At 45.9% G+C, this 23,844-nt stretch overlaps 1 protein-coding gene across 13 annotated transcripts in view; it reads right to left on the reverse strand.

Annotated features, from left to right (window-relative positions):
• The window catches only part of nid2a (nidogen 2a (osteonidogen)), a 232,828-nt gene that overhangs the window by 183,735 nt on the left and 25,249 nt on the right, over positions 1-23,844 (reverse strand). For all 13 annotated transcript variants that reach the window (XR_005458155.1, XM_038778768.1, XM_038778760.1 and 10 more), the window contains exon 9: positions 12,710-12,853. Coding sequence is in view for 12 of the 13 variants with exons in the window: in XM_038778768.1 (XP_038634696.1) it covers positions 12,710-12,853 (144 nt within the window). In the remaining variant the exon portion in view is untranslated. The remainder of the gene's footprint in view (positions 1-12,709; positions 12,854-23,844) is intronic.

The raw sequence follows: 23,844 nt of genomic DNA on the forward strand, positions 1-23,844 counted from the left end.
ATTTAAGGTGCAAGGTGGGGGTTAAATAGTTTCAAAATTACAAGGTGGAAGCAGATCCAGCTGGTGGATGTTTATTTAAAAAGAATACACAGCTTTCCTTCCCATCTGGACAACATGAATCATTTCACCTTTTGCTATACAGAGCTTGCAAAAAAAAAAATAGATAACCTTCCTTCTTCTAACCTCAAATTATTTGGCAGGGTAAGGAGTGGAGGTCAACAGAAGAATGTGTGTTTTTTGGAGTGTTACCGCAGCAGCCCCAAACTCACCCAGAATGCTTTAACCGCACTAAGTGAACTTCAACTCATTTGTTTTATCCAGATAAGCAATTGACTAATAATTTGCTGAAAATGAAGTCCAAATAGTCATTGTCCACAACCTTCCGTGCCCGGTGGGCGTCGCAGGGGTTGAAAAAGAAAAGAAAAGAAAAACATTGCTTATTTGTCCCAAGTAGGCTTCAAATGAAGTTACTGTGAAAAGCCCCTAGTCGCCACATTCCAGCGCCTGTTCAGGGAGGCTGGTACGGGAATTGAACTGTGCTGCTGGCCTGCCTTGGTCTGCTTTAAAAGCCAGCGATTTAGCCTAGTGTGCTAAACCAGCCCCTGGTTGGCTTGCTTTATCGACCCCTCTTTTCACATTATGATTTGACATTGTTAAGTTTTCATTGGTTTTGTTACTTTTGCACAGTGCTCCTACCAGGAGCGGACCTTTTTAATTTGTCCCTCAGTTAATTTAGGTTATTCTATTTAGTTGATTGGGCCCAAAAATCATCATCATTGTCCACAATACCATCATTTCCAAGTTTCCCCTCCAATCACCAAGTTCCTGACTGTGAGATATGTCACTATTTCATCAATGTTGTTGGGTAAATATCCTGGAATTTTCTACCTTATACAAATCAGGGGAGCATCATCAACACAAGCAGAAGGCCCATTACCACTTTCTCAAAGCAGTTAGGACTGGGTAACTAATGCAGCCTTACAGTTTTGCCCACATTCCGAGGACAACATTTTTTAAACCCAGGAAGATCCCAAGTTTCATTCCCTTTCTGTGCTGTTGTTAAAAGATTGTCATTTGGATTGCAACAATTGACCTTGTGTCACTGAAGGAGAATTGACTTTGATTTATTTTAGGGTTTATCAACTTAATAGAAGAACAAAAACTTAACTCGGGGACAAATTAAAAGGGGGCCGTTCCTAATAGGAGGGCAGCCCAAAAATAACAAAGAGAAACGGAAACTTGAGAAGAAACATCAAATCAAAGTGTGGGAAGAGGAGTCGATGAAACAATCCATCCCCTGTGGTGCCCACCGAGCGTGGAATGCCTTGAGTGTTGACTTTGATTCTGCTCCTGACTGAAGATAGGATGATGCCAATGATGAGCAATTAGCCTACCAAGATGCACCATTAAGGACCATGCATAAATAATTGGCACTTCCATAAAGTAACTGAAGTGCCCTGCATTGTAGCTACTTTCACAGCCAGGTGTCCCTGGTGAGGGAATATGTGGTATCCACGGGCACCCTGGAGACCTTCAGTGAATGTTGGACATCACAGGGACTGGGGTGCCTTATAGACCCTATTAATCACATTTTGGTTTAATGTCTTACGTTTCATTTGTGATTTGCTTTTTGTTTAAGGCAGTTTCCCTTTAAAGCACTGTCCCTTTAATGCGTCCCTCAGTTCATTTGATTTTGTTTACTTGTTAAACAAATTAGTTGGAATCATGCACCAATAAGGAGGTAACACATAGAAGAGTGGGGGAGAAGCCAAAAGATTGGTGACAAACATTTAAAAAGAAAATAGAAGCTATATTTCACCTTTTGAGTTCAAGATTCTAGATTGGATTTACACAAATGACTATAATTTCTCTCCTGAGAAAACAAATCTGAAAATGTCACTTGTTTCCATTCATGAAAATCACCTGCCCAACAGACTGGAGCACTGGGAGTTGAAGCTGTGTCTCACCGAGCTGGAAATGGGCAATACACTGGTGGACATTTTAAAATTTCTCAAGGAATCAATGAACTGGTTAATCACCACTTGTTGTAAATAAGCTCTAAATACAGCTGTGCCATGATTAGGATGTTCAGGCAATGTCTGTCTAGACCATTTAGCTAATGCAGCAGCAGCTGTTCATGTGGGACTTTATCAAAGGTTTGCCTCAAGTCCAGATCCAACACATCATAAAGGCTTTCCAAATTCACTTGGGGCGGCAGTACCTCAAAAATGTTCAGAGGGTTGTCAGACAAAACCTCCCCCCGCCCCCCTGCTACGACCCTGTCGGCTATCATTTACTTCATTATGTTAATGGTTTTAATTCTCATGTATTTATCCGGTATCGTTTTATTGACTTTTCTGAAAATAGCCACCTTGTCTTATTTGTAATCCAGTGCAACATCTGCACACTGTTTTTCGCAGCGCCAGGGTCCCCGGTTCGATTCTGGCTTGGGTCACTGTCTGTGCGGAGTCTGCACGTTCTCCCCATGTCTGCGTGGGTTTCCCCCGGGTGCTCCGGTTTCCTCCCACAACTCCCGAAAGATGTGCTGTTAGGTAATTTGGACATTCTGAATTCTCCCTCCGTGTACCCGAACAGGCAGCGGAATGTGGCGACTAGGGGCTTTTCACAGTAGCTTCATTGCAGTGTTAATGTAAGCCTACTTGTGACAATAAAGATTATTACTATTACAACAGAGTTGGAAATGCTGATTGTGAAACATTAGCAGGATGGAGGAGACAAAGCCGGCTCTACACATATGTGGGCTCAGATAGTGACCGACTGTAGAATGGAAATTATGGAAGTTAATAATTTTGGGAGAGGGGGCAGCTAGTAAAAACCAGGCTAGTTTTGTTGCTGGGGCTCCTTGCTAAATTGCACCATCTGGCAAACTTCAGTTGCTGCAGATGACTACATACTAGCTGATTCCAATTAAATCTTCAATTGATGCCTGGAAGGCCCTCGTAGTGGCATACAAATTCAGTTGGAGATTCTCCAATACATTCAATGCTTCTCTGCAGCTTCTTGTATTCGGTTGTCCACAATGTTAAAGTGGACAATTATCACCATTCTTATTGTTCTAAGTGTACATTCAAGCACAGTGTCTGTAAAGGCCTCAGCTGTAGTTGCTGTATCTTACTCTATGAAGAGGAGTAGTTGTCTGGTGTTCCAAAAATAGCAATACTGCCCATATAAAGGAATGATGATTGAAACTTTGGCAGATCAATGAAACCACTTTCCTGCTTCTACAGCGGAGGCAGGGTGGAGCAAATCCCTTTTAATGTGATGTAGGTGTCACTGATAGCCTTTTGTTCTTCGCAGGTGGGCCTCAGCACTGTGGTGCAAATAAAGAGTGAGGATGGTTTCCATCCGGCTTTTCTTGTGTTTTTCTTGGGGTGCTAAGCAGAAGGAGAATGGCCACACAGTACGTAACCCCCCCCCCCCCTCTATTCTTCCTGTCATTCCAATTAATCCTCAAAGTGAGCAGCCAGAGGACCCACTTGTTCCAGGGAGGCACGTGGTAAGGGAAGAATAGAATCATAGAATGGTTATAGAATAGAGGGCCTGATGTGCCTGTGCTAACTCTCTGCAAAAGCAACTCCACCCTGCTACCTATTACCCCTACTCCTGCAAACCTTTTTTTCTTCAGGTAATTATCCAATATCCCTTTGAAAGCCACGGTTGAATCTGCCTCCAGCACACTCTTTAGGCAGTGCATTCCAGATCAGAACCTCATGTTTTTCCTCCTGTTTCTTTTGCCATTCACTTGAAATCGGTGTCCTTGGGTTCTTGACCCTGCTGCCACAGGGAACAGTTTCGCCCTTTCTACTCTGTGCAGACCCCTCGCGATTTTGAACATCTTAATCGAATCTTCTCTCAACGGTCACTTCTGAGGAGAAGAACTCCAGCTTCTCCAAACTATCTACATCACTGAAGTTCCTCGTCCATGGAGCCACTGTTGAAAATCTTTTCTGCACATTTTTAATGGCTTCACATCCCTCCTAAAGCGCGGTGCCCAGAATTGGACACAGTGCACCAATCAAGGCCAAACCAGGGTTTTATAACAGTTCACCAGAACCTCTATGCTTTTGTACTCTTTGCCTCTATTTATAAAGCCCTGCATCCTGCAAATCGGGGGTCTTATAGCAAATATGAAGCAATATAATTGAAATACGTGCCATGCAAGCACTACACATTCATAATTGGTCTGCAGCAACATGATCAGCAATCCTTCATAAGAGATTTACATTAAAGCTGCACCTAGCCTCATAAAAAATACCATCTGCTGTCAGTCCCTCCTCCATGCTCCACCCTCCCTTTAGGCTGCACTTCTGGCTCAACTTCACAGAGGAGCTCCCAGACTTCCTCCCCCCCCCCCCCCCCCCCCCCCCCCCCAATCCCACGCCCCGGCTGTCCCATCTTGGCGGGCTGCCATGTCCGCAGTCATGATGTTGGGAGCTTGCTGAGATTATTTAAATGAGACCTCCATTGCATAAGCTAGAACAAGTCGGGGGTACATCCAACAGAATCCTGTACACTGGTTGTCAGGTATTGAGAGACAAGATACAGGCCACTCTCTCTCTCTCTCAAGGCCTTCAGAATTTCATAGTTACTTCAGATCTGCCACTCCGCAGTGGACACACAAATCCTGGAGCCAGGAGAATGATAACACATGGTATCTGCATACAGTTGCCATTTCTCTATAGAGAGACGGTACAAACCAAACACATTATCTATCCCCTCCGAGCTCAACATAATTCACAATGAAATGGGAAGTGGGGGAGATTTAGCCAGCAATCTGTTCTAGGACCAAGATGCCATGACAGGAGAGTCATCTCAGTCACATGAGACATTTGACCAATGAAGCAACTATCTACCGCCCGTGATGCTGGTTGCACCTCCAAGAAGCAGCAGAATAGGAAACAAAAGGCATGTTGAAATAGCCAGGGAACGTATGTTGCATTAAAAAAAATGGGTTGGCTAATTATTATTTATCACATTGTTTTAATAAAAGAATAGGAACATCTGTTTTGTGCTGAGCTCTTCATGGAGCTAATTAAGACTAGAAGAGTTTAGTTGAGGCAGTGCACAATGAGGTACGATTAGGTTCTACCATATGGATGGCACTTACGGCAGGGAAATAGAATTATGGCAAGGGGAAAGATTGAGGCAGAAGATAATAATTGATGAGTTGCTTTTGGGTCTTCTTTTCAAATGGCGCTGACAAATCCACCAGGTTACAGTCCTCGTGACGGCATTGCATTCTCCCCACAAGCTGCTGAGGCCACCTCTCCAGGAATCACTGATAACTGGGCTTTTTTGGATGACAAAGATGTGCAGGGCCAAGTGAGCTACAACATGATAAACGTTCAGGAGCTGATCTTTCCTGGCAATGAAAGCATTCCTTTAAGGCTCCTCTTATTCTCTCTGATATCTCTTTTGAAACATGGTGCTCTGAAGGAGGAGCCATTATGCCTGGTAGCAAGGAGCTCACATAGATTGGCAATAAACAATCTATTCACCTCATTCTTTTCCTCAAGACAGGAAAGATCAGGAAAGCTGAACGTCCTGAGGATGGAGACTTCATATCAACCTCCAGTGAAGTTGGCATTTCCATAGAGAATTATTGGGGCTAGTTACACATGATCTGAACATTCAGCGAGTCAAAGTTGTTCCATGGATTTAAGGTAAGAGCTTGCAATGCCATATAGGTGCCATCTCTTTCACCCTGAACTTTGGAGGTACTAGTAACTGGATAGTCCTATAACAATGTTCTTGCTATCATGCCAAACTACATGCATTCCACATGGTTGCTTGAAAGGAGCAAAAGCATAGAAATTGTGTTACTGATAGGTTTTACAGCGCAGGCACAGCTGCTCAGCAGATGATCTCAGCTACAGTCTTCAATGCAAAAGCTGGCAGAGCTCTCTCATAGCTTTTTGTAAAAATAAACTTTTCTTTCCTCACACATAGCTCCTACTGCCAACTTCAAAAAGTTACCAAGAGCTGTAAAGTCCGTGCGAGTAGGGTAATAGTTTGTGTGGTGCAGAGAAGGGAGTCCTCCCCCCCAACAATGTTGCGGGCCTTGATTTCATTGAGCTTGAAACGGGAGAAGGATCCGGAGCAATGCAGGTCATACAGGCCGATTTCTCGACTGTATGTGGATGCCAAACTTCTGGCTAAGATATTGGCCAGAAGGATAGAGGGCTGTGTCCCCGGGGTGATAGGGGAAGACCAGACGTGATTTGTAAAGGGCAGGCAACACAAGGCCAATGTTCGAAGGCTTTTGAATGTTATTATGATGCCCTCAGAAGGAGGGGAGTTGGAGGTGGTGGGAGCGATGGATGCGGACAAGACGTTTGGTCGGGTGGAGCGGGATTACCTGTGGGAGGCGCTGGGAAGGTTTGGGTTTGGTGAGGGCTTTATTAACTGGGTGCAGTTGCTCTATCAGGCACCAGTAGCGAGTGTGCGTACGAACCGGCTGAGGTCGGGATATTTTAAACTGCACCGAGGGACGAGGCAAGGGTGCCCCCTCTCCCCGTTACTGTTTGCTTTGGCCATAGAGCCATTGGCCATGGCGTTAAGAGCCTCTAGGAACTGGAAAGGGCTGGTTCAGGGGGTGGGGTGGAGCACCGGATCTCGCTTTATGTACATGACCTGCTCTTGTATATTTCAGACCTGTTGGAGGGGATGGGGGAAGTTATGCGATCCTCGGGGAATTTGGTAATTTTTCGGAGTATAAATTGAACATGGGGAAAAGCGAGATGTTTGCGATCCAGGCAAAGGGCAGGAGAAGAGGCTGGGAGAGCTGCCGCTTAGAATGGTAGGGAAGAGCTTTCGATATCTGGGAATCCAGGTGGCCCGGGAATGGGAGGCACTGCACAAGTTAAACCTATCCCGGCTCGTAGAACAAATGAAAGTAGACTTTAAGAGATGGGACATTCCCCCGCTATCACTGGCAGGGAGGGTACAGACCGTGAAAATGACGGTTCTCCCCAGATTTCTGTTTGGCTTTCAGTGCGTCCCCATCTTCATCCCTAAGACCTTTTTCAAGCGGGTGAATAAGGTTATTTCGGGCTTTATGTGGGCGGGTAAAACCCCGCGAGTGAAGAAAGTGTTGCTGGAGCACAGTCGGGGGGAGGGTGGGTTGGCGCTGCCGAACCTCTGCAATTACTACTGGGCGGCTAATTTGGCCATGATTAGGAAGTGGGTCGTGGGGAGGGGTCGGTGTGGGAGCGGATGGAAGCGGCGTCATGTAAAGACACAAGTTTGGGAGCACTGATATCGGCACCTCTTCCGTTCTCGCCGGCCCGATACTCCACAAGTCCAGTGGTGGTGGCGGCTCTGAGAATCTGGGGGCAGTGGAGGAGATATAAGAGAGTGGAGGGAGCATCGGTTTGGACCCCGATTTATAATAGTCATCGGTTTGTGATGGGTAGGCTGGATGGTGGGTTCCGGAGTTGGCAAAGGGCAGGAATTAGGAGGATGGGTGATCTATTTATAGACAGGAGCTTCCCCAGCTTGAAAGCCTTGGAGGATAAATTTGATTTGCCAGCAGGGAATGGGTGTAGGTATTTGCAGGTACGAGACTTCTTGAGAAAGCAGGTTCCTGCCTTGCCGCTGCTGCCGCCACGGGGGATACAGGACAGAGTAGTCTCCAGTACCTGGGCGGGAGAGGGATCAGATATTTCTCAGGAACGTTTGGATGCGGAGGAAACTCCGGTGGAGGAGCTTAAGTGGGCAAGTGGGAGGACGAGCTAGGAGGAGAGATAGAGGAGGGTCTATGGGCGGATGCCCTTAGCAGGGTTAATACCTCCTCATCATGTGCCAGGCTTAGTCTGATACAATTCAAGGTAGTCCACCGGGCACACATGACGGTGGCCCGGATGAGTAAGTTTTTCGGGGTAGAGGACAGGTGTGCGAGGTGCGCGGAAAGCCCAGCAAATCATGTCCACATGATTTGAGCATGCCCGAAGCTTAGAGGGTTCTGGCAGGTTTTCACGAAGGCAATGTCCACGGTACTCAAAACACAGGTGGTGCCGAGTCCGGAGGTGGCGATCTTTGGAGTGTCGCGGGTGCAGGGAGCGAAAGTGGCCGATGTCTTGGCCTTTGCCTCCCTGGGGGGGAGGAGATTGTGATGGGGTGGAAATGTTTATTGTACCATGTTTATGTTGTTGTTATTGTTATTATTATAAAAACTTGCAAATACCCTAATAAAGTATTTTCTAAAAACAGTTTGTGTGGCGTCTCCTCCTCAAAAACTGTTTCACCTCCCCTTTATTATGCTGGCTCCAAATCTTTTACTTTCTTGGGGACAAATAATTCCTTGCCTTCTCAGAAACCCTCAGGCTGTCAAAGTAAGATCAGTTCTGGACAGGTGCACTGCAAGGGAAGGGGGGAAAGGAGTAGAACATTAGTAATTGGGGACTCAATAGTCAGGGGCACAGATAGGAGATTTTGTGGGAGCGAGAGAGACTCACGTTTGGTATGTTGCCTCCCAGGTGCAAGGGTAAGTGATGTCTCGGATCATGTTTTCCGGGTCCTTAAGGGGAGGGGGAGCAGCCCCAAGTCGTAGTCCACATTGGCACTAACGACATAGGTAGAAAAGGGGACAAGGATGTCAGGCAGGCCTTTAGGGAGCTAGGATGGAAGCTCAGAGCGAGAACAAACAGAGTTGTTATCTCTGGGTTGTTGCCCGTGCCACGTGATAGTGAGATGAGGAATAGGAAGAGAGAGCAATTAAACACGTGGCTACAGGGATGGTGCAGGCGGGAGGGATTCAGATTTCTGGATAACTGGGGCTCTTTCTGGGGAAGGTGGGACCTCTATAGACAGGATGGTCTACATCTGAACCTGAGGGGCACCAATATCCTGGGGGGGGAGAATTGTTAGCGCTCTTTGGGGGGGTTTAAACTAATTCAGCAGGGGCATGGGAACCTGGATTGTAGTTTTGGGGTACGGGAGATTGAGAGTATAGAGGTCAGGAGCACAGATTTGGCTTCGCAGGAGGGTGCCAGTGTTCAGGTAGGTGGTTTGAAGTGTGTCTACTTCAATGCCAGGAGTATACGAAATAAGGTAGGGGAACTGGCAGCATGGGTTGGTACCTGGGACTTCGATGTTGTGGCCATTTCAGAGACATGGATAGAGCAGGGACAGGAATGGTTGTTGCAGGTTCCGGGGTTTAGGTGTTTTAGTAAGCTCAGAGAAGGGGGCAAAAGAGGGGGAGGTGTGGCGCTGCTAGTCAAGGACAGTATTACGGTGGCGGAAAGGATGCTAGATGGGGACTCTTCTTCTGAGGTAGTATGGGCTGAGGTTAGAAACAGGAAAGGAGAGGTCACCCTGTTGGGAGTTTTCTATAGGCCACCTAATAGTTCTAGGGATGTAGAGGAAAGGATGGCGAAGATGATTCTGGAAAAGAGCGAAAGTAACAGGGTAGTTGTTATGGGAGACTTTAACTTTCCAAATATTGATTGGAAAAGATATAGTTCGAGTACATTAGATGGGTCATTCTTTGTACAATGTGTGCAGGAGGGTTTCCTGACACAATATGTTGACAGGCCAACAAGAGGCGAGGCCACATTGGATTTGGTTTTGGGTAATGAACCAGGCCAGGTGTTAGATCTGGAGGTAGGTGAGCACTTTGGAAACAGTGACCACAATTCGGTGACCTTTACGTTAGTGATGGAAAGGGATAAGTATACCCCGCAGAGCAAGAGTTATAGCTGGGGGAAGGGCAATTATGATGCCATTAGACATGACTTAGGATGTGTTGGTTGGAGAAGTAGGCTGCAAGGGTTGGGCACACTGGATATGTGGAGCTTGTTCAAGGAACAGCTATTGCATGTTCTTGATAAGTACGTACCAGTCAGGCAGGGAGGAAGAGGTCGAGCGAGGGAACCGTGGTTTACCAAAGAAGTGGAATCTCTTGTTAAGAGGAAGAAGGAGGCCTATGTGAAGATGAGGCGTGAAGTTTCAGTTGGGGCGCTTGATAGTTACAAGGAAGCGAGGAAGGATCTAAAGAGAGAGCTGAGACGAGCAAGGAGGGGACATGAGAAGTCTTTGGCAGGTAGGATCAAGGAAAACCCAAAAGCTTTCTATAGGTATGTCAGGAATAAAAGAATGACTAGGGTAAGAGTAGGGCCAGTCAAGGACAGTGGTGGGAAGTTGTGTGTGGAGGCTGAGGAGATAAGCGAGATACTAAATGAATACTTTTCGTCAGTATTCACTCAAGAAAAAGATAATATTGTGGAGGAGAATGCTGAGACCCAGGCTATTAGAATAGATGGCATTGAGGTGTGTAGGGAAGAAGTGTTGGCAATTCTGGACAAGGTGAAAATAGATAAGTCCCCGGGGCCGGATGGGATTTATCCTAGGATTCTCTGGGAAGCCAGGGAAGAGATTGCTGAGCCTTTGGCTTTGATTTTTAGGTCATCATTGGCTACAGGAATAGTGCCAGAGGAGTGGAGGATAGCAAATGTGGTCCCTTTGTTCAAGAAGGGGAGTAGAGATAACCCCGGTAACTATAGGCCGGTGAGCCTAACGTCTGTGGTGGGTAAAGTCTTGGAGAGGATTATAAAAGATACGATTTATAATCATCTAGATAGGAATAATATGATTAGGGATAGTCAGCATGGTTTTGTGAAGGGTAGGTCATGCCTCACAAACCTTATCGAGTTCTTTGAGAAGGTGACTGAACAGGTAGACGAGGGTAGAGCAGTTGATGTGATGTATATGGATTTCAGTAAAGCGTTTGATAAGGTTCCCCACGGTCGGCTATTGCAGAAAATACGGAGGCTGGGGATTGAGGATGATTTAGAGATGTGGATCAGAAATTGGCTAGTTGAAAGAAGACAGAGAGTGGTAGTTGATGGGAAATGTTCAGAATAGAGTTCAGTTACGAGTGGCGTACCACAAGGATCTGTTCTGGGGCCGTTGCTGTTTGTCATTTTTATAAATGACCTAGAGGAGGGCGCAGAAGGATGGGTGAGTAAATTTGCAGACGACACTAAAGTCGGTGGAGTTGTAGACAGTGCGGAAGGATGTTGCAGGTTACAGAGGGACATAGATAAGCTGCAGAGCTGGGCTGAGAGGTGGCAAATGGAGTTTAATGTGGAGAAGTGTGAGGTGATTCACTTTGGAAAGAATAACAGGAATGTGGAATATTTGGCTAATGGTAAAATTCTTGGTAGTGTGGATGAGCAGAGGGATCTCGGTGTCCATGTACATAGATCCCTGAAAGTTGCCACCCAGGTTGATAGGGTTGTGAAGAAGGCCTATGGTGTGTTGGCCTTTATTGGTAGAGGGATTGAGTTCCGGAGCCATGAGGTCATGTTGCAGTTGTACAAAACTCTAGTACGGCCGCATTTGGAGTATTGCGTACAGTTCTGGTCGCCTCATTATAGGAAGGACGTGGAAGCTTTGGAACGGGTGCAGAGGAGATTTACCAGGATGTTGCCTGGTATGGAGGGAAAATCTTATGAGGAAAGGCTGATGGACTTGAGGTAATTTTCGTTAGAGAGAAGAAGGTTAAGAGGTGACTTAATAGAGGCATACAAAATGATCAGAGGGTTAGATAGGGTGGACAGCGAGAGCCTTCTCCCGCGGATGGAGGTGGCTAGCACGAGGGGACATAGCCTTAAATTGAGGGGTAATAGATATAGGACAGAGGTCAGAGGTGGGTTTTTTACGCAAAGAGTGGTGAGGCCGTGGAATGCCCTACCTGCAACAGTAGTGAACTCGCCAACATTGAGGGCATTAAAAAATTTATTGGATAAGCATATGGATGATAAGGGCATAGTGTAGGTTAGATGGCCTTTAGTTTTTTTTTTTCCTGTCGGTGCAACATTGAGGGCCGAAGGGCCTGTACTGCACTGTATCGTTCTATGTTAAACCAGAAAACTACTCAAAACAATCCTTTCACATACGCCAACCTCCGTTCAAAACTTCTCAAGACTATGGATACATGGTTCTACCAAAATTCGGGTAACAGAAGTTGCCCCTTTACTCCGCTTCAACTTACCCTCTGTGCATGGATTTCTGGCCCGTCTGCAAATTTAATTTGCATATTTCAAGTGGGCTCTAGGCAATATTGACTCACACATCACAGGGAGGCCCCAGACCCAGATAGAAACAGCTAGTATGTACGACAGAGACCTAATGAAATAGGATCTATCAAAATTTCCAGGCCTTGCAAAGTAGAAATTCCATGCCAGCATGAATGAAATGCTGGAAAAGGTGTCGAAACAAAGAGCGGGTTTTCCCAGCCACTACCAAGTGCCGCGTTCCCCAGCGACCTGGGGTGGGGATGGGGGGGGGGGGGGGGGGGGGGGGGGGGAGTGGAATGGCTCATCGCATCCACTGCAGGGACTGGGGGGGAATGACAGAAAATCTAGCTAAAATCTAGCCATGTCAGTTCAATTCTAATATACTGTTTTTCTACCATTTTTCCACTTGTTAATTCTTTGCATGAGTACTTATGACATAGAAATATATACTGCATCATCATATCGCTATAAAATGAATCCCTGAATATGCTGTTGAAGTGAGTTTAAATCTCCATTCTATCCAGCTTCCACAGAATGTAGACGTACTTTTCTTAGTCAGTGTTAGTTAACAAAATGCTAGTTCGAATGGAAGAGAACGTTAAAGGAGGTGTAGCAAAGACCAAGCAGCACTGTACCGTACAGGCTACACATTTATTCTTTTCACGCACCTGTGCAAACTTTGCCATCTCCTTGGTAGCCAGGTGCACACTTGCAGACGTGTTCACGTTCATTTATTGGAAAACACTGTGCTCTTTCGTCACAAGAATGCCTTCCATCCTGACATGGATTCGCAGTCTCAGGTCTCAAGTTACCTGCAGAAAGATCAAGAGAAATACCTAAAGAGCTGCAATTACAAGAAGGGTGTGTATATTGAGGAAGTGCCGCTGAGTCAATTATGGAAGACCAGTTATATGATGACCCAAGGGCAGGTGAGTAACTTAATTAGATTTAACTACCTGTATCATCTGTATTTTACCATTAGCTTATACACCAGGGGAATTTCTCACATCCATAATTATCTTGAACACTGGCGCGAAACACTACGTTTTGTTAGCAGTATTAAATAAACAAAGAGAAAACAAGGATGATTATATTGATTCATCACTTTTTCATTATATCCCAAAGAACTTTACAACCAACAGATTGCCTTTAAAATGTAGCCATTACTGTTACGTGAGGAAGCACAACAGTCCAAAGATGTGCAGGTTAAGTAGATTGGCCATGCTAAATTTCCCCTTCGTGTCTAAAGGTTAGGTGGGATTACTGGGTTTTCATAGAATTTACAGTGCAGAAGGAGGCCATTTGGCCCATCGAGTCTGCACCGGCTCTTGGAAAGAGCACCCTACCCAAGACCACACCTCCACCCTATCTCCATAACCCAGTAACCCCACCCAACACTGAGGGCAATTTTGGACACTAAGGGCAATTTAGCATGGCCAATCCACCTAACCTGCACATCTTTGGACTGTGAGAGGAAACCGGAGCACCCGGAGGAAACCCATGCACACACAGGGAGGATGTGCAGACTCCGCACAGACAGTGACCCAAGCCGGAATCGAAAGATGTGGGCTTAGGTAGGGTGCTCTTTTAAGTGCCGGTGTAGACTCGATGGGCCAAATGGCTTCCTTCTGCACTATGATTCTATCTAACTTAAACTCATCCAAAACCCTGCTGCCCTTTTCCTAATTTGCACTTTTCCCTTATCCGACCCGGTACCTGCTACTGGTGTGGCTGAGGACAAAGTTTACAGAGTGGATCAGCAAACTGACTATGGTACCGGAGGACATTCAGGTCAGGGAAGTGAAAAGGAATATGTTTGTGATACAGGAGAGCATAGTCAGGGGGATAGATAGTTCATTGAAGTTGCAACTGGGACTTCCAACGGTTCAGAAACAGAAAGAGACAGAACCATTGGTATCAAGCCTTAACAGAAGCTGGAGTATCAGGCAGGGTATAAATTGGGGAAATTAGAGATGCACGCAACAAATATAATAATCATGGGGAACTTTCATCTGCAAAATTTGCAGTGGTAGCATGGAGGAAGTGTTCATGGAAAGCATTCAAGATCATTTTCCAGATGGGGCCAATCAAGGTACCAGGGAACAAACAATTTTGGATTTAATATTGCACCCTGAGAAAGGGTTTGGGAAAGAGTGTTTATCACAAAAAATTGTTTCCATCGACTTGAGTGATTTAGTTCAGCCAAAACTAAAGTCTTACATCTGAGCAAAACAAACTGCGTAAGTATTAAAGGGCAAATTGACGAATGCCAATTGGAAACCAGATTAAAAGATGTAGCAGTAAGGAGATGGCCATATTTGGAACAGTTTCTTGGAACAATACATTCTTGAACCAAGGAGTAAACAGGTTATTTTAGTCCCTGGTAATGTGTAATGAGACAGGATTAATTAATGATCTCATAATAAAAGGATCCTCTGGACAAAAGTGATCATAGCTGGATAGAATTTCACACTCTATTTGAAAGTCAGAAACTTGGCTCCAGAACTAGTGTCCGAAACTTAAATATGGCAATTACAAAGGTATGAAGGCAGAGTTGGCTACAGTAGACTAGAAGAATAGATAAAAGGTAAGACAGTACAGAAGTAGTGGTCGGCATTTAAGGAGATATTTCATAACTTTTAACAAAGATATATTACATTGAGAAAGAATGAATCTCTGACAATGCACGAGAAAAGCAACTGGTATGTTGGTCTTTACTGCAAGAGGATTTTAATACAGGAGTAAAGCTGTCTTGTTGCAATTGTATAGAGACTTGATGAGACCACACCTGGAGTATTGCATAGTTTTGGTCTCCTTACCCAAGGAAGTATCTACTTGCCACAGAGGGAGAGCAACGAAGGAATCATCAGACTGATTTCTGGGATGACGGGATAGTCCTATGAGGAGAGATTGTAGGAACTGGGCCTTATTCTCTAGAGTTTACTACAATGAGAGGTTATTTAATTGAAACACACACAATTCTTCTACATTCAACTGGATAGATGCAGGAAGGATGTTTCCCCTGGCTGGGGGCAAGTGCGGGGGGGTAATCTGGAACCGGGGGCATAGTCTTAGAATAAAAGGTCGGCTATTTAGGAGGCATTCCTTCACTCAGCTGGTGATTTTGTGAAATGTACTACCCCAAAGGTCTGTGGAGACGGAGTCATTGAATATGTTAAAGTCAGAGATTGATAGATTTCTAGATATTAAAGATATCAAGGGATATAGAAATATTGTGTTGAGGCAGAAGATCAGATATAACCTCATTAACGGAGGAGCAGGCTCGAGGGCCAAGTAGCCTACACCTGCTCCTATTATCTATGTTCTTATGTTCCATCCATGGCTAACTAAGGAATTTAGTTAATCAATGATCTCATTGTAAAGAACCCTCTCGGCAAGAATGATCACAGCATGATAGAATTTCACATTCAATTTGAGAGACAGAAACTTGGTTCTGAAACTAGTTTATCAAACTAAAATAAATGTTGTGAAGATTAATGGTAGGACTAGAAGTTTGGGAAAGTTTTAGAAATGAAAGGATGACTAAAAAAGAAATGAAAAAAAAAAATTTGAATATGAGAGTAAACTAGCAAGAAGAATAAAATCAGACAGGTAACGCTTTTACAAGTATATATAAAGGAAGAGAATGGCTAAAGTGAGCATTCGTCCATTAGAGGATGAGACTGTAGCATTAATAATAGGAATCAAGAGGTTTCGAACAAGTATTTTTGGTTGGATTTTCGCAGAGTTGGGTCACCCCCAGAGACATTTAAAAATGGTGGACAGGATCCGATTCTGGGATTCCCACACCACTGATGCTTTTTGCCAGTGTTGGATAAGGATGCAGATAGCGAGCCTGCCCACCTGACCTGGTCAGCTTTATTGTAGGGGTAAATATCTCATATTGCACCCACAACCTATCCAGCCTCTCTTCACAGCTCAAATGCTCCATTCTGGGCAACATCCTGCTGAATCTCCTCCGCTTCCTTCTATCTCACCGTGAACCTTCTATTCCTCTGAGCTTCCTAGTGTTCTGCTGTTTATTGAGTACTCCCTTGTCTTGTTACTCCTCCCAAATGCATCATCTTGCACTTTTCAGGGTTAAATTCCATCTGCCCATCTCACCAACCCATTTGTATCTTCCTGCAACCTAAGACCGTCTTCCTCACAATTTTTTTTTAATAAACAATTTTATTGAGGTAGTTTTTGGCTTTGTAAACAGTTACAGACATCAACAGAAAGAAAGCAAAAAAGACAAAAATGTGCAAACATCCACGTACATTCAATACTTCAATCGTAACATACTGCACAAGCCTGCTCCTCTCCCACCGGCATTACCCGCCATTTTATCCTTCCTACTCTTCCCCCCCCCCCCCCCCCCCCCCCCCCAAAGTCAATAAATGGTTGCCACCTCCGGGCGAACCCCTGTACAGATCCCCCCAAGGCGAACTTAATTTTTTACATACCCAGGAAACTCGACATGTCCGCAAGCCACAGCTCAGTCTTCAGGGGCTTTCAGTCCCTCCACGCCAATAGTATTCGTCGCTGGACTAACAGGGAAGCAAAGGCCAAAACATCGGCCTCTTTCTCACCCTGGACTCCCGGGTCTTCCGAAACCCCAAAAATTGCCACCCCTGGTGACCCATCGCGACCCTTGTTTTTAGCACCCGGGACATGACACCCGCAAATCCCTCCCAGTACCCCCTAAACGTAGGGCATGCCCAAAACATGTGAACGTGGTTCGCTGGTCCTCCCGCTCACCTAGCGCATTTGTCCTCCATCCCAAAGAATTTGCTTATCCGAGCCACCGTCATGTGGGCCCGGTGAACGACCTTAAATTGAATCAGCCCGAGCCTGGCACATGTCGCGGTCGAATTTACCCTACTCAGGGCCTCTGCCCACAGCCCGTCCGTCCTCCATTTTCCCGCCTAGCTCCTCCTCCCATTTAAGTTTCAGTTCCTCCGTCTGGGACCCTTCCTCCCTCATGAGGGCCTTATAACTATCAGAGACTCTACCCTCCCCTTCTTCCCCCCTAGAGACTATTCTAAATATCAGAGACTCTATTCTTCCTCACTATTAACCACCCTGCCAATCTTTGTGTCATCTGTAAACTTACTTATCATCCCCCCCCCCCCAACATTCTCATCTATATCGTTTATATATATATCATTATATATAATGGACAATAAGGGACGTAGCGCTGATCTCTGTGGTACACCTCTGGACACTGACCTCCAGTCACACAAACAGCATTCTATCATCACCCTCTGTCCCCTACCACTAAGCCAGTTTTGAATCCAATTTGCCAAGTTACCCTAGATCCCATGTGCTTTTACCTTCTTCACCAGTCTCCCATATGGGACCATGTCAAAGGCTTTGATGACATCTATATGAACTGCATCAACTGCACTACCCTCATCTACACACCTGATCACCGCCTTAAAATATTCAATCAAATTTATTAGACAAGGTCAAGCTGACGATCCCTGATCAAACCTTGCCTCTCCAAGTGGAGATTCATGTTCTCCTTCAGAATTTTCTCCAATAGTTTTTCGACCACTGATGTGAGACTCACTAGTCTGTAATTCCCAAGTTTATCTCTACCACCCCTCTTGAAAAGTGAACCCATATTAACTGTCCTCTAATCCTTTGCCGCCTCCCCTGTGGCCAGAAGTAATTTAAAATTTGGGTCCAAGTCCCTATAATGTCCTCCCTCGCCTTCCACAGCAGTCCGGGGTACAATCATCCACACCTGGGGACATGTCCACTTTTAAGCCTGCCAAAACCTCCAATACCTTCTCGCTCCCTATGTCAAACTGTTAAAGAACCTCACAGCCCTTCTCCCAGAATTTTATATCTAAATTCTTTTCCCGAGTGAAGGCGGATGTGAAGTATTCATTTAACATCCTATTAATGTCCTCCTGCTCCACACACAAATTGACCCTTGGTCCCAAATGGGCCCCACACTTTCCCTGGTTATCCTCTTCCCCTTAACATACTTTGAATATCTTGGGATTCTCCCTCATCTTACCCGTCAATGCCATTTTATGTCCCCCCCCGCTTTGCTTTCCTAATTGGTTTCTTAAGTTCTCCCCTGCACTTTCTATACTCCACTAAGGCCTTCACTGATTGGCTCCCTTTGAACCTGCTAAAAACCTCTCTTTTCTTTCTTATCCAGTCCTGAAAATTCCTAGACATCCAGGGTTCTCTGGGCTTGTTGCTCCTACATTTCACCCTAAAGGGAACATGTTGGGCTTGTATTTTCCCATTTCACTTTTGAACGTATCACACTGCAGTAGATTTTCCCACAAGAAGGTGTTCCCAGTCTACTTTGGCCAGATCCAGATTTTAGGAATTGGATTTCAGATTCCAGCATCTGCCACAGTGAGATGTGAACCCATGTTCCCAGAGCATTAGTCTGGGCCTCTGGGCTACAAATCCAGTGATATTACCACTACATCAACAGCTTCCACTGATGATACAAATTTAGATGGGAGATCTTTGATGAGGCTGCAGAAGCTATAAAGAGATATGGACAGGTTCAGTGAGTGGGTAGGAACATGGCAGATGGAATATAATGTAGAGAATTATGAAGTTATTCACTTTGGAAAGAGAAATACAACAGAAAGAAAAGGAAGATTTTTCATGACCAGCAAACATCCCAAAGCGCCTTACAGCCATTGAAATGCTTCTTTAATCGCTGCTATAATCAAGGAAACATTGCAGCCAATTTGCACACTGTAAACGTCCGCAAATATCAATGTGATGCTGATCAGAAACTCTGCTTCTGTGATTTTGATCAGACAGAATAGTTTAAATGGGGAGAGACTGAGAAATGGTTATACTCAAAGGGGCCTGAGTGTTCTTGTACATCAGTCACAGAACGTGAACATGCAGGTACTGCAAGCAATTCAGAAAGAAAAGAATATGTTCGCCTTGGTCGGGATTGGAGTGCTAGAGTAAAAACGTCTTCTTACAATTACGTTGGACGTCTGTGGGACCACACCCGGAATGCTGTGTACGGTTTTAGTCTCCTTACCGGAGGACAGATATAACTTAGAGGGAGTCCAAAGAAAGTTAACTAGACTGATTCCTGGGATGAGTGATCTGTCCTGTGAGGAATGATTGAGGAGACAAAGCTAATATTCCCCAGTGTTTAGAAGAGAGGGAGATGATCGCAATGAAACATAGGGAAGAATGTTGTGTTCACCCACCAGTAGACCTACAGATATGTGGACCATAAAATGCCTCAGATAGCTTTCCCACCGGCATCGTATCAGCCTTAACCTCGCCACAACTTTACAGTGGGAGATGCAAGGCCTAGGCCAGCTAGCCGCCCTTGTTGTAATTGAGGCCCTCGAGAGGCCAATTAATGACCATTTAAGGGCTGTTTCCCAACTAGCCTCAAATTTTCACAGGAACCTCATTGCAGTGTTAAGCCTACTTGTGACACTAATAAATAATATGATTTCAGGTTGGCAGGAAGAGTTCAGGGGCAGCGGGGGAAGCTTAGAAAGTGACCCAGCTCATGTCTCGAGCAGGAAGGGGTGACGGGCGGGATGGTGGCACAGTGGTTATCACTGCTGTCTCACGTCGCCGCGGACCCGGGTCCGATGCCAGTTCAGGGTCTCTGTCGTGTGGTGTTTGCACATTCTCTCCGTGTCTGCGTAGGCCTCACCCCCCACAACCCAAAGACGTGCAGGATAGGTGAATTGGCCATGTTAAATTGCCCCTTAATTGAGAAAAAAAAATAGGCTATCTAAATTTATTTTTTAGAAATAAATAAAATACAAAAAAAAAAGGACGGGAGAATCTCCATCAACATCAGTGCCTACCCACCCCTCCATAAACCCCGTGTGTGCTTCCTCCTCTCCCCAGCTTTTCCACCAACATATTCTTTCCGCCTCCCCCATCACCCACCCCCAACTGTCCCCCGCACGGGCCTTCATGTTCCCACCCTACCATGAGATCCCCATACGTATCTGGTCCTGGATTCCTGGGACTTAAGACTCGGGGGCCTGCAGTAGTTCAAATCTTGTCCACTGCAGCTTCTAATACTTGCGAGAGAGCTGCTGGAAAATCAGATTGGCCAGCAGCTCTCGGAAGGGGGATTTCCTCCCGAGTGAGGGGTGAAAGTCCCACCTGCAGCCAATGAGTGCTCCTTGGAGGGTTAAATAGCTGAGGGGCAGCCAGGTCCCCGCCGAACCTCTGGGTGACGGTTCGGTAAACCCTGCCACCCTAAATATCCTGGCCGTAAAATACTTTTAAAGGAGCTTGACAGGGTAGTAGGGTTTCCAATTCTGGCTGGACATATTCTGGTAGACACGATGGAAATGACGTAACGGATACCAAGAACAAAGAATAAGAACAAAGAAAATTACAGCACAGGAACAGGCCCTTCGGCCCTCCCAGCCTGCGCCGATCCAGATCCTTTATCTAAACCTGTCGCCTATTTTCCAAGGTCTACATCTCTCTGTTCCCCACCCGTTCATATATCTGTCCAGATGCATCTTAAATGATGCTATTGTACCCGCCTCTATCACCTCCGCTGGCAAAGCATTCCACCCTCTGCGTAAAAAACTTTCCACGCACATCTCCCTTAAACTTTTCCCCTCTCACCTTGAAATCATGACCCCTTGTAATTGACACCCCCACTCTTGGAAAAAGCTTGTTGCTATCCACCCTGTCCATACCTCTCATAATTTTGTAGACCTCAATCAGGTCTCCCCTCAACCTCCGTCTTTCCAATGAAAACAATCCTAATCTACTCAACCTTTCTTCATAGCTAGCACCCTCCATACCAGGCAACATCCTGGCGAACCTCCTCTGCACACTCTCTAAAGCATCCACATCCTTCTGGTAATGTGGCGACCAGAACTGCACGCAGTATTCCAAATGTGGCCTAACCAAAGTCCGATGCAACTGTAACATGACCTGCCGACTCTTGTACTCAATACCCCGTCCGATGAAGGCAAGCATGCTGTATGCCTTCTTGACCACTCTATCGACCTGCGTTGCCACCTTCAGGGTACAATGGACCTGAACTCCCAGATCTCTCTGTACATCAATTTTCCTCAGGACTCTTCCATTGACCATATAGTCTGCTCTTGAGTTAGATCTTCCAAAATGCATCACCTCGCATTTGCCTGGATTGAACCCCATCTGCCATTTCTCTGCCCAACTCTCCAATCTATCTATATTTTGCTGTATTCTCTGACAGTCCGCCTCGCTATCTGCAACTCCACCAATCTCAGTATCATCTGCAAACTTGCTCATCAGACCACTTATACCTTCGTCCAGATCATTTATGTATGGGGCAGCACGGTAGCATGGTGGTTAGCATAAATGCTTCACAGCTCCAGGGTCCCAGGTTCAATTCCCGGCTGGGTCACTGTTTGTGTGGAGTCTGCACGTCCTCCCCGTGTGTGCGTGGGTTTCCTCCGGGTGCTCCGGTTTCCTCCCACAGTCCAAAGATGTGCGGGTTAGGTGGATTGGCCATGCTAAATTGCCCGTAGTGTCCTAAAAAGTAAGGTTAGAGGGGGGGGGGGGGGGGGGGGGGCGGGGGGGTTGTTGGGTTAAGGGTATAGGGTGGATACGTGGGTTTGAGTAGGGTGATCATTGCTTGGCACAACATCGAGGGCTGAAGGGCCTGTTCTGTGCTGTACTGTTCTATGTATATCACCAACAGCGCAGCAAGAGGGGATGAGCTCATCCAAGAGGGGACAAAGTCCAAGGTCCCAGACACTAGCAGGAGGGGATGCGTTTCTTTGATACACATGAATGAACAGAAGTAGTTTGGCTCAAAATCCTTGTTTAGAACTGGCTTGTTCAGGCACTGCACACCTGGGCATCCACTGGAACCGCGATCAAGTGGCAGCTCTTTAAAGCAGCTATTCTTGCACACATATACTCATGAACAGGAGGAGGCCATTTAGCCCCTCAAGCCGGTTCTGCACTCATATGAGATCATGGCTGATCTGTGACCTAACTCCAGTCGCTTGACGGTACAATGTAGCAAGGAATGAGCTAAAAAAAGGGCTTAGGAGAGCTAGGAGGGGGCATGAGAAGTCCTTGGCGGGTCGGATCAAGGAAAACCCCAAGGCTTTTTACTCTTATGTGAGAAATAAAAGAATAGTAAGAAGTCTTACAACACCAGGTTAAAGTCCAACAGGTTTGTTTCAAACACGAGCTTTCGGAGCACGGCTCCTTCTTCAGGTGAAGAAGGAGCCGTGCTCCGAAAGCTCGTGTTTGAAACAAACCTGTTGGACTTTAACCTGGTGTTGTAAGACTTCTTACTGTGCTCACCCCAGTCCAACGCCGGCATCTCCACATCATAAATAAAAGAATGACCAGGGTGAGGGTAGGGCCGGTCAAGGACAGTAGTGGGAACTTGTGCATGGAGTCAGAAGAAATAGGAGAGGCGTTGAATTAATACTTTTCTTCAAGGAGAGGGGCCATGTTTTTGAGAAGGAGAGTGTGATACAGGCGGGTAGGCTGGAGGAGGTAGATGTTCTGAGGAAGGATGTATTAGCAAATTTGAAAAACCTGAGGGTCGACAAGTCCCCTGGGCCAAATGGGATATATCCAAGGATTCTTTGGGAGGCAAGGGATGAGATTGCAGAGCCTTTCGCTTTGATCTTTGGGTCCTCACTGTCCACGGGGATAGTGCCAGAGGACTGGAGAGTGGCGAATGTTGTTCCTCTGTTCAAGAAAGGGAATAGGAATGACCCTGGTAATTATAGGCCAGCTAGTCTTACTTCGGTGGTCGGTAAGTTAATGCAAAAGGTCCTGAAGGATAGGATTTATGACCATTTGGAAAGATGCAACTTAATCCAGGATAATCAACACGGATTTGTGAAGGTAAGTCTTGCCTCACAAATTTGATTGAATTCTCTGAGGAGGTAACTAAGTGTGTAGATGAAGGTAGAGCAGCTGATGTCGTATACATGGATTTCAGTAAGGCGTTTGATAAGGTTCCCCATGGTCGGCTCATGAAGAAAGTAAGGAGCTGTGGGATAGAGGGAAATCTGGCCAATTGGATAAGTAACTGGCTGTCACATAGAAGACAGAGGGTGGTGATGGATGGAAAATTTTCAGACTGGAGACCAGTTACCAGCGGTGTACCACAGGGATCAGTGCTAGGTCCTCTGCTATTTGTGACTTTTATCAATGACTTGGAGGAGGGGGCTGAAGGGTGAGTCAATAAATTTGCTGATGACACCAAGATTGGTGGAGTAGTGGATGAGGTGAGGGCTGTTGTAGACTGCAAAGAGACATTGATAGGATGCAGAGCTGGGCCGGAAAATGGCAGATGGAGTTTAACCCTGATAAGTGCGAGGTGATTCATTTTGGTAGAAAACATTTGAATGCGGATTACAGGGTCAACGGCAGGGTTCTGAGGAATGTGGAGGAACAGAGGGATCTTGGGGTTCATGTCCACAGATCTCTGAAGGTTGCCACTCAAGTGGATAGAGCCGTGAAGAAGGCTTATAGTGTGTTAGCATTTATTAACAGGGTTATGCTGCAACTGTACATGACCCTGGTGAGACCACATTTGGTGCATTGTGTGCAGTTCTGGTCACCTCATTATAGGAAGGATGTGGAAGCATTGGAAAGGGTGCAAAGGAGATTTACCAGGATGCTGCCTGGTTTGCAGGATAGGTCTTATGAGGAAAGGTTGAGGGAGCTAGGGCTTTTCTCTTTGGAGTGGAGGAGGATGAGAGGTGACTTAATAGGGGTTTATAAGATGATGAGGGGATAGATAGAGTGGACGTTCATAGACTATTTCCTTGGGTGGATGTAG

Source organism: Scyliorhinus canicula, chromosome 2, assembly GCF_902713615.1.
Source record: "Scyliorhinus canicula chromosome 2, sScyCan1.1, whole genome shotgun sequence".
NCBI classification, from domain to species: domain Eukaryota; kingdom Metazoa; phylum Chordata; class Chondrichthyes; order Carcharhiniformes; family Scyliorhinidae; genus Scyliorhinus; species Scyliorhinus canicula.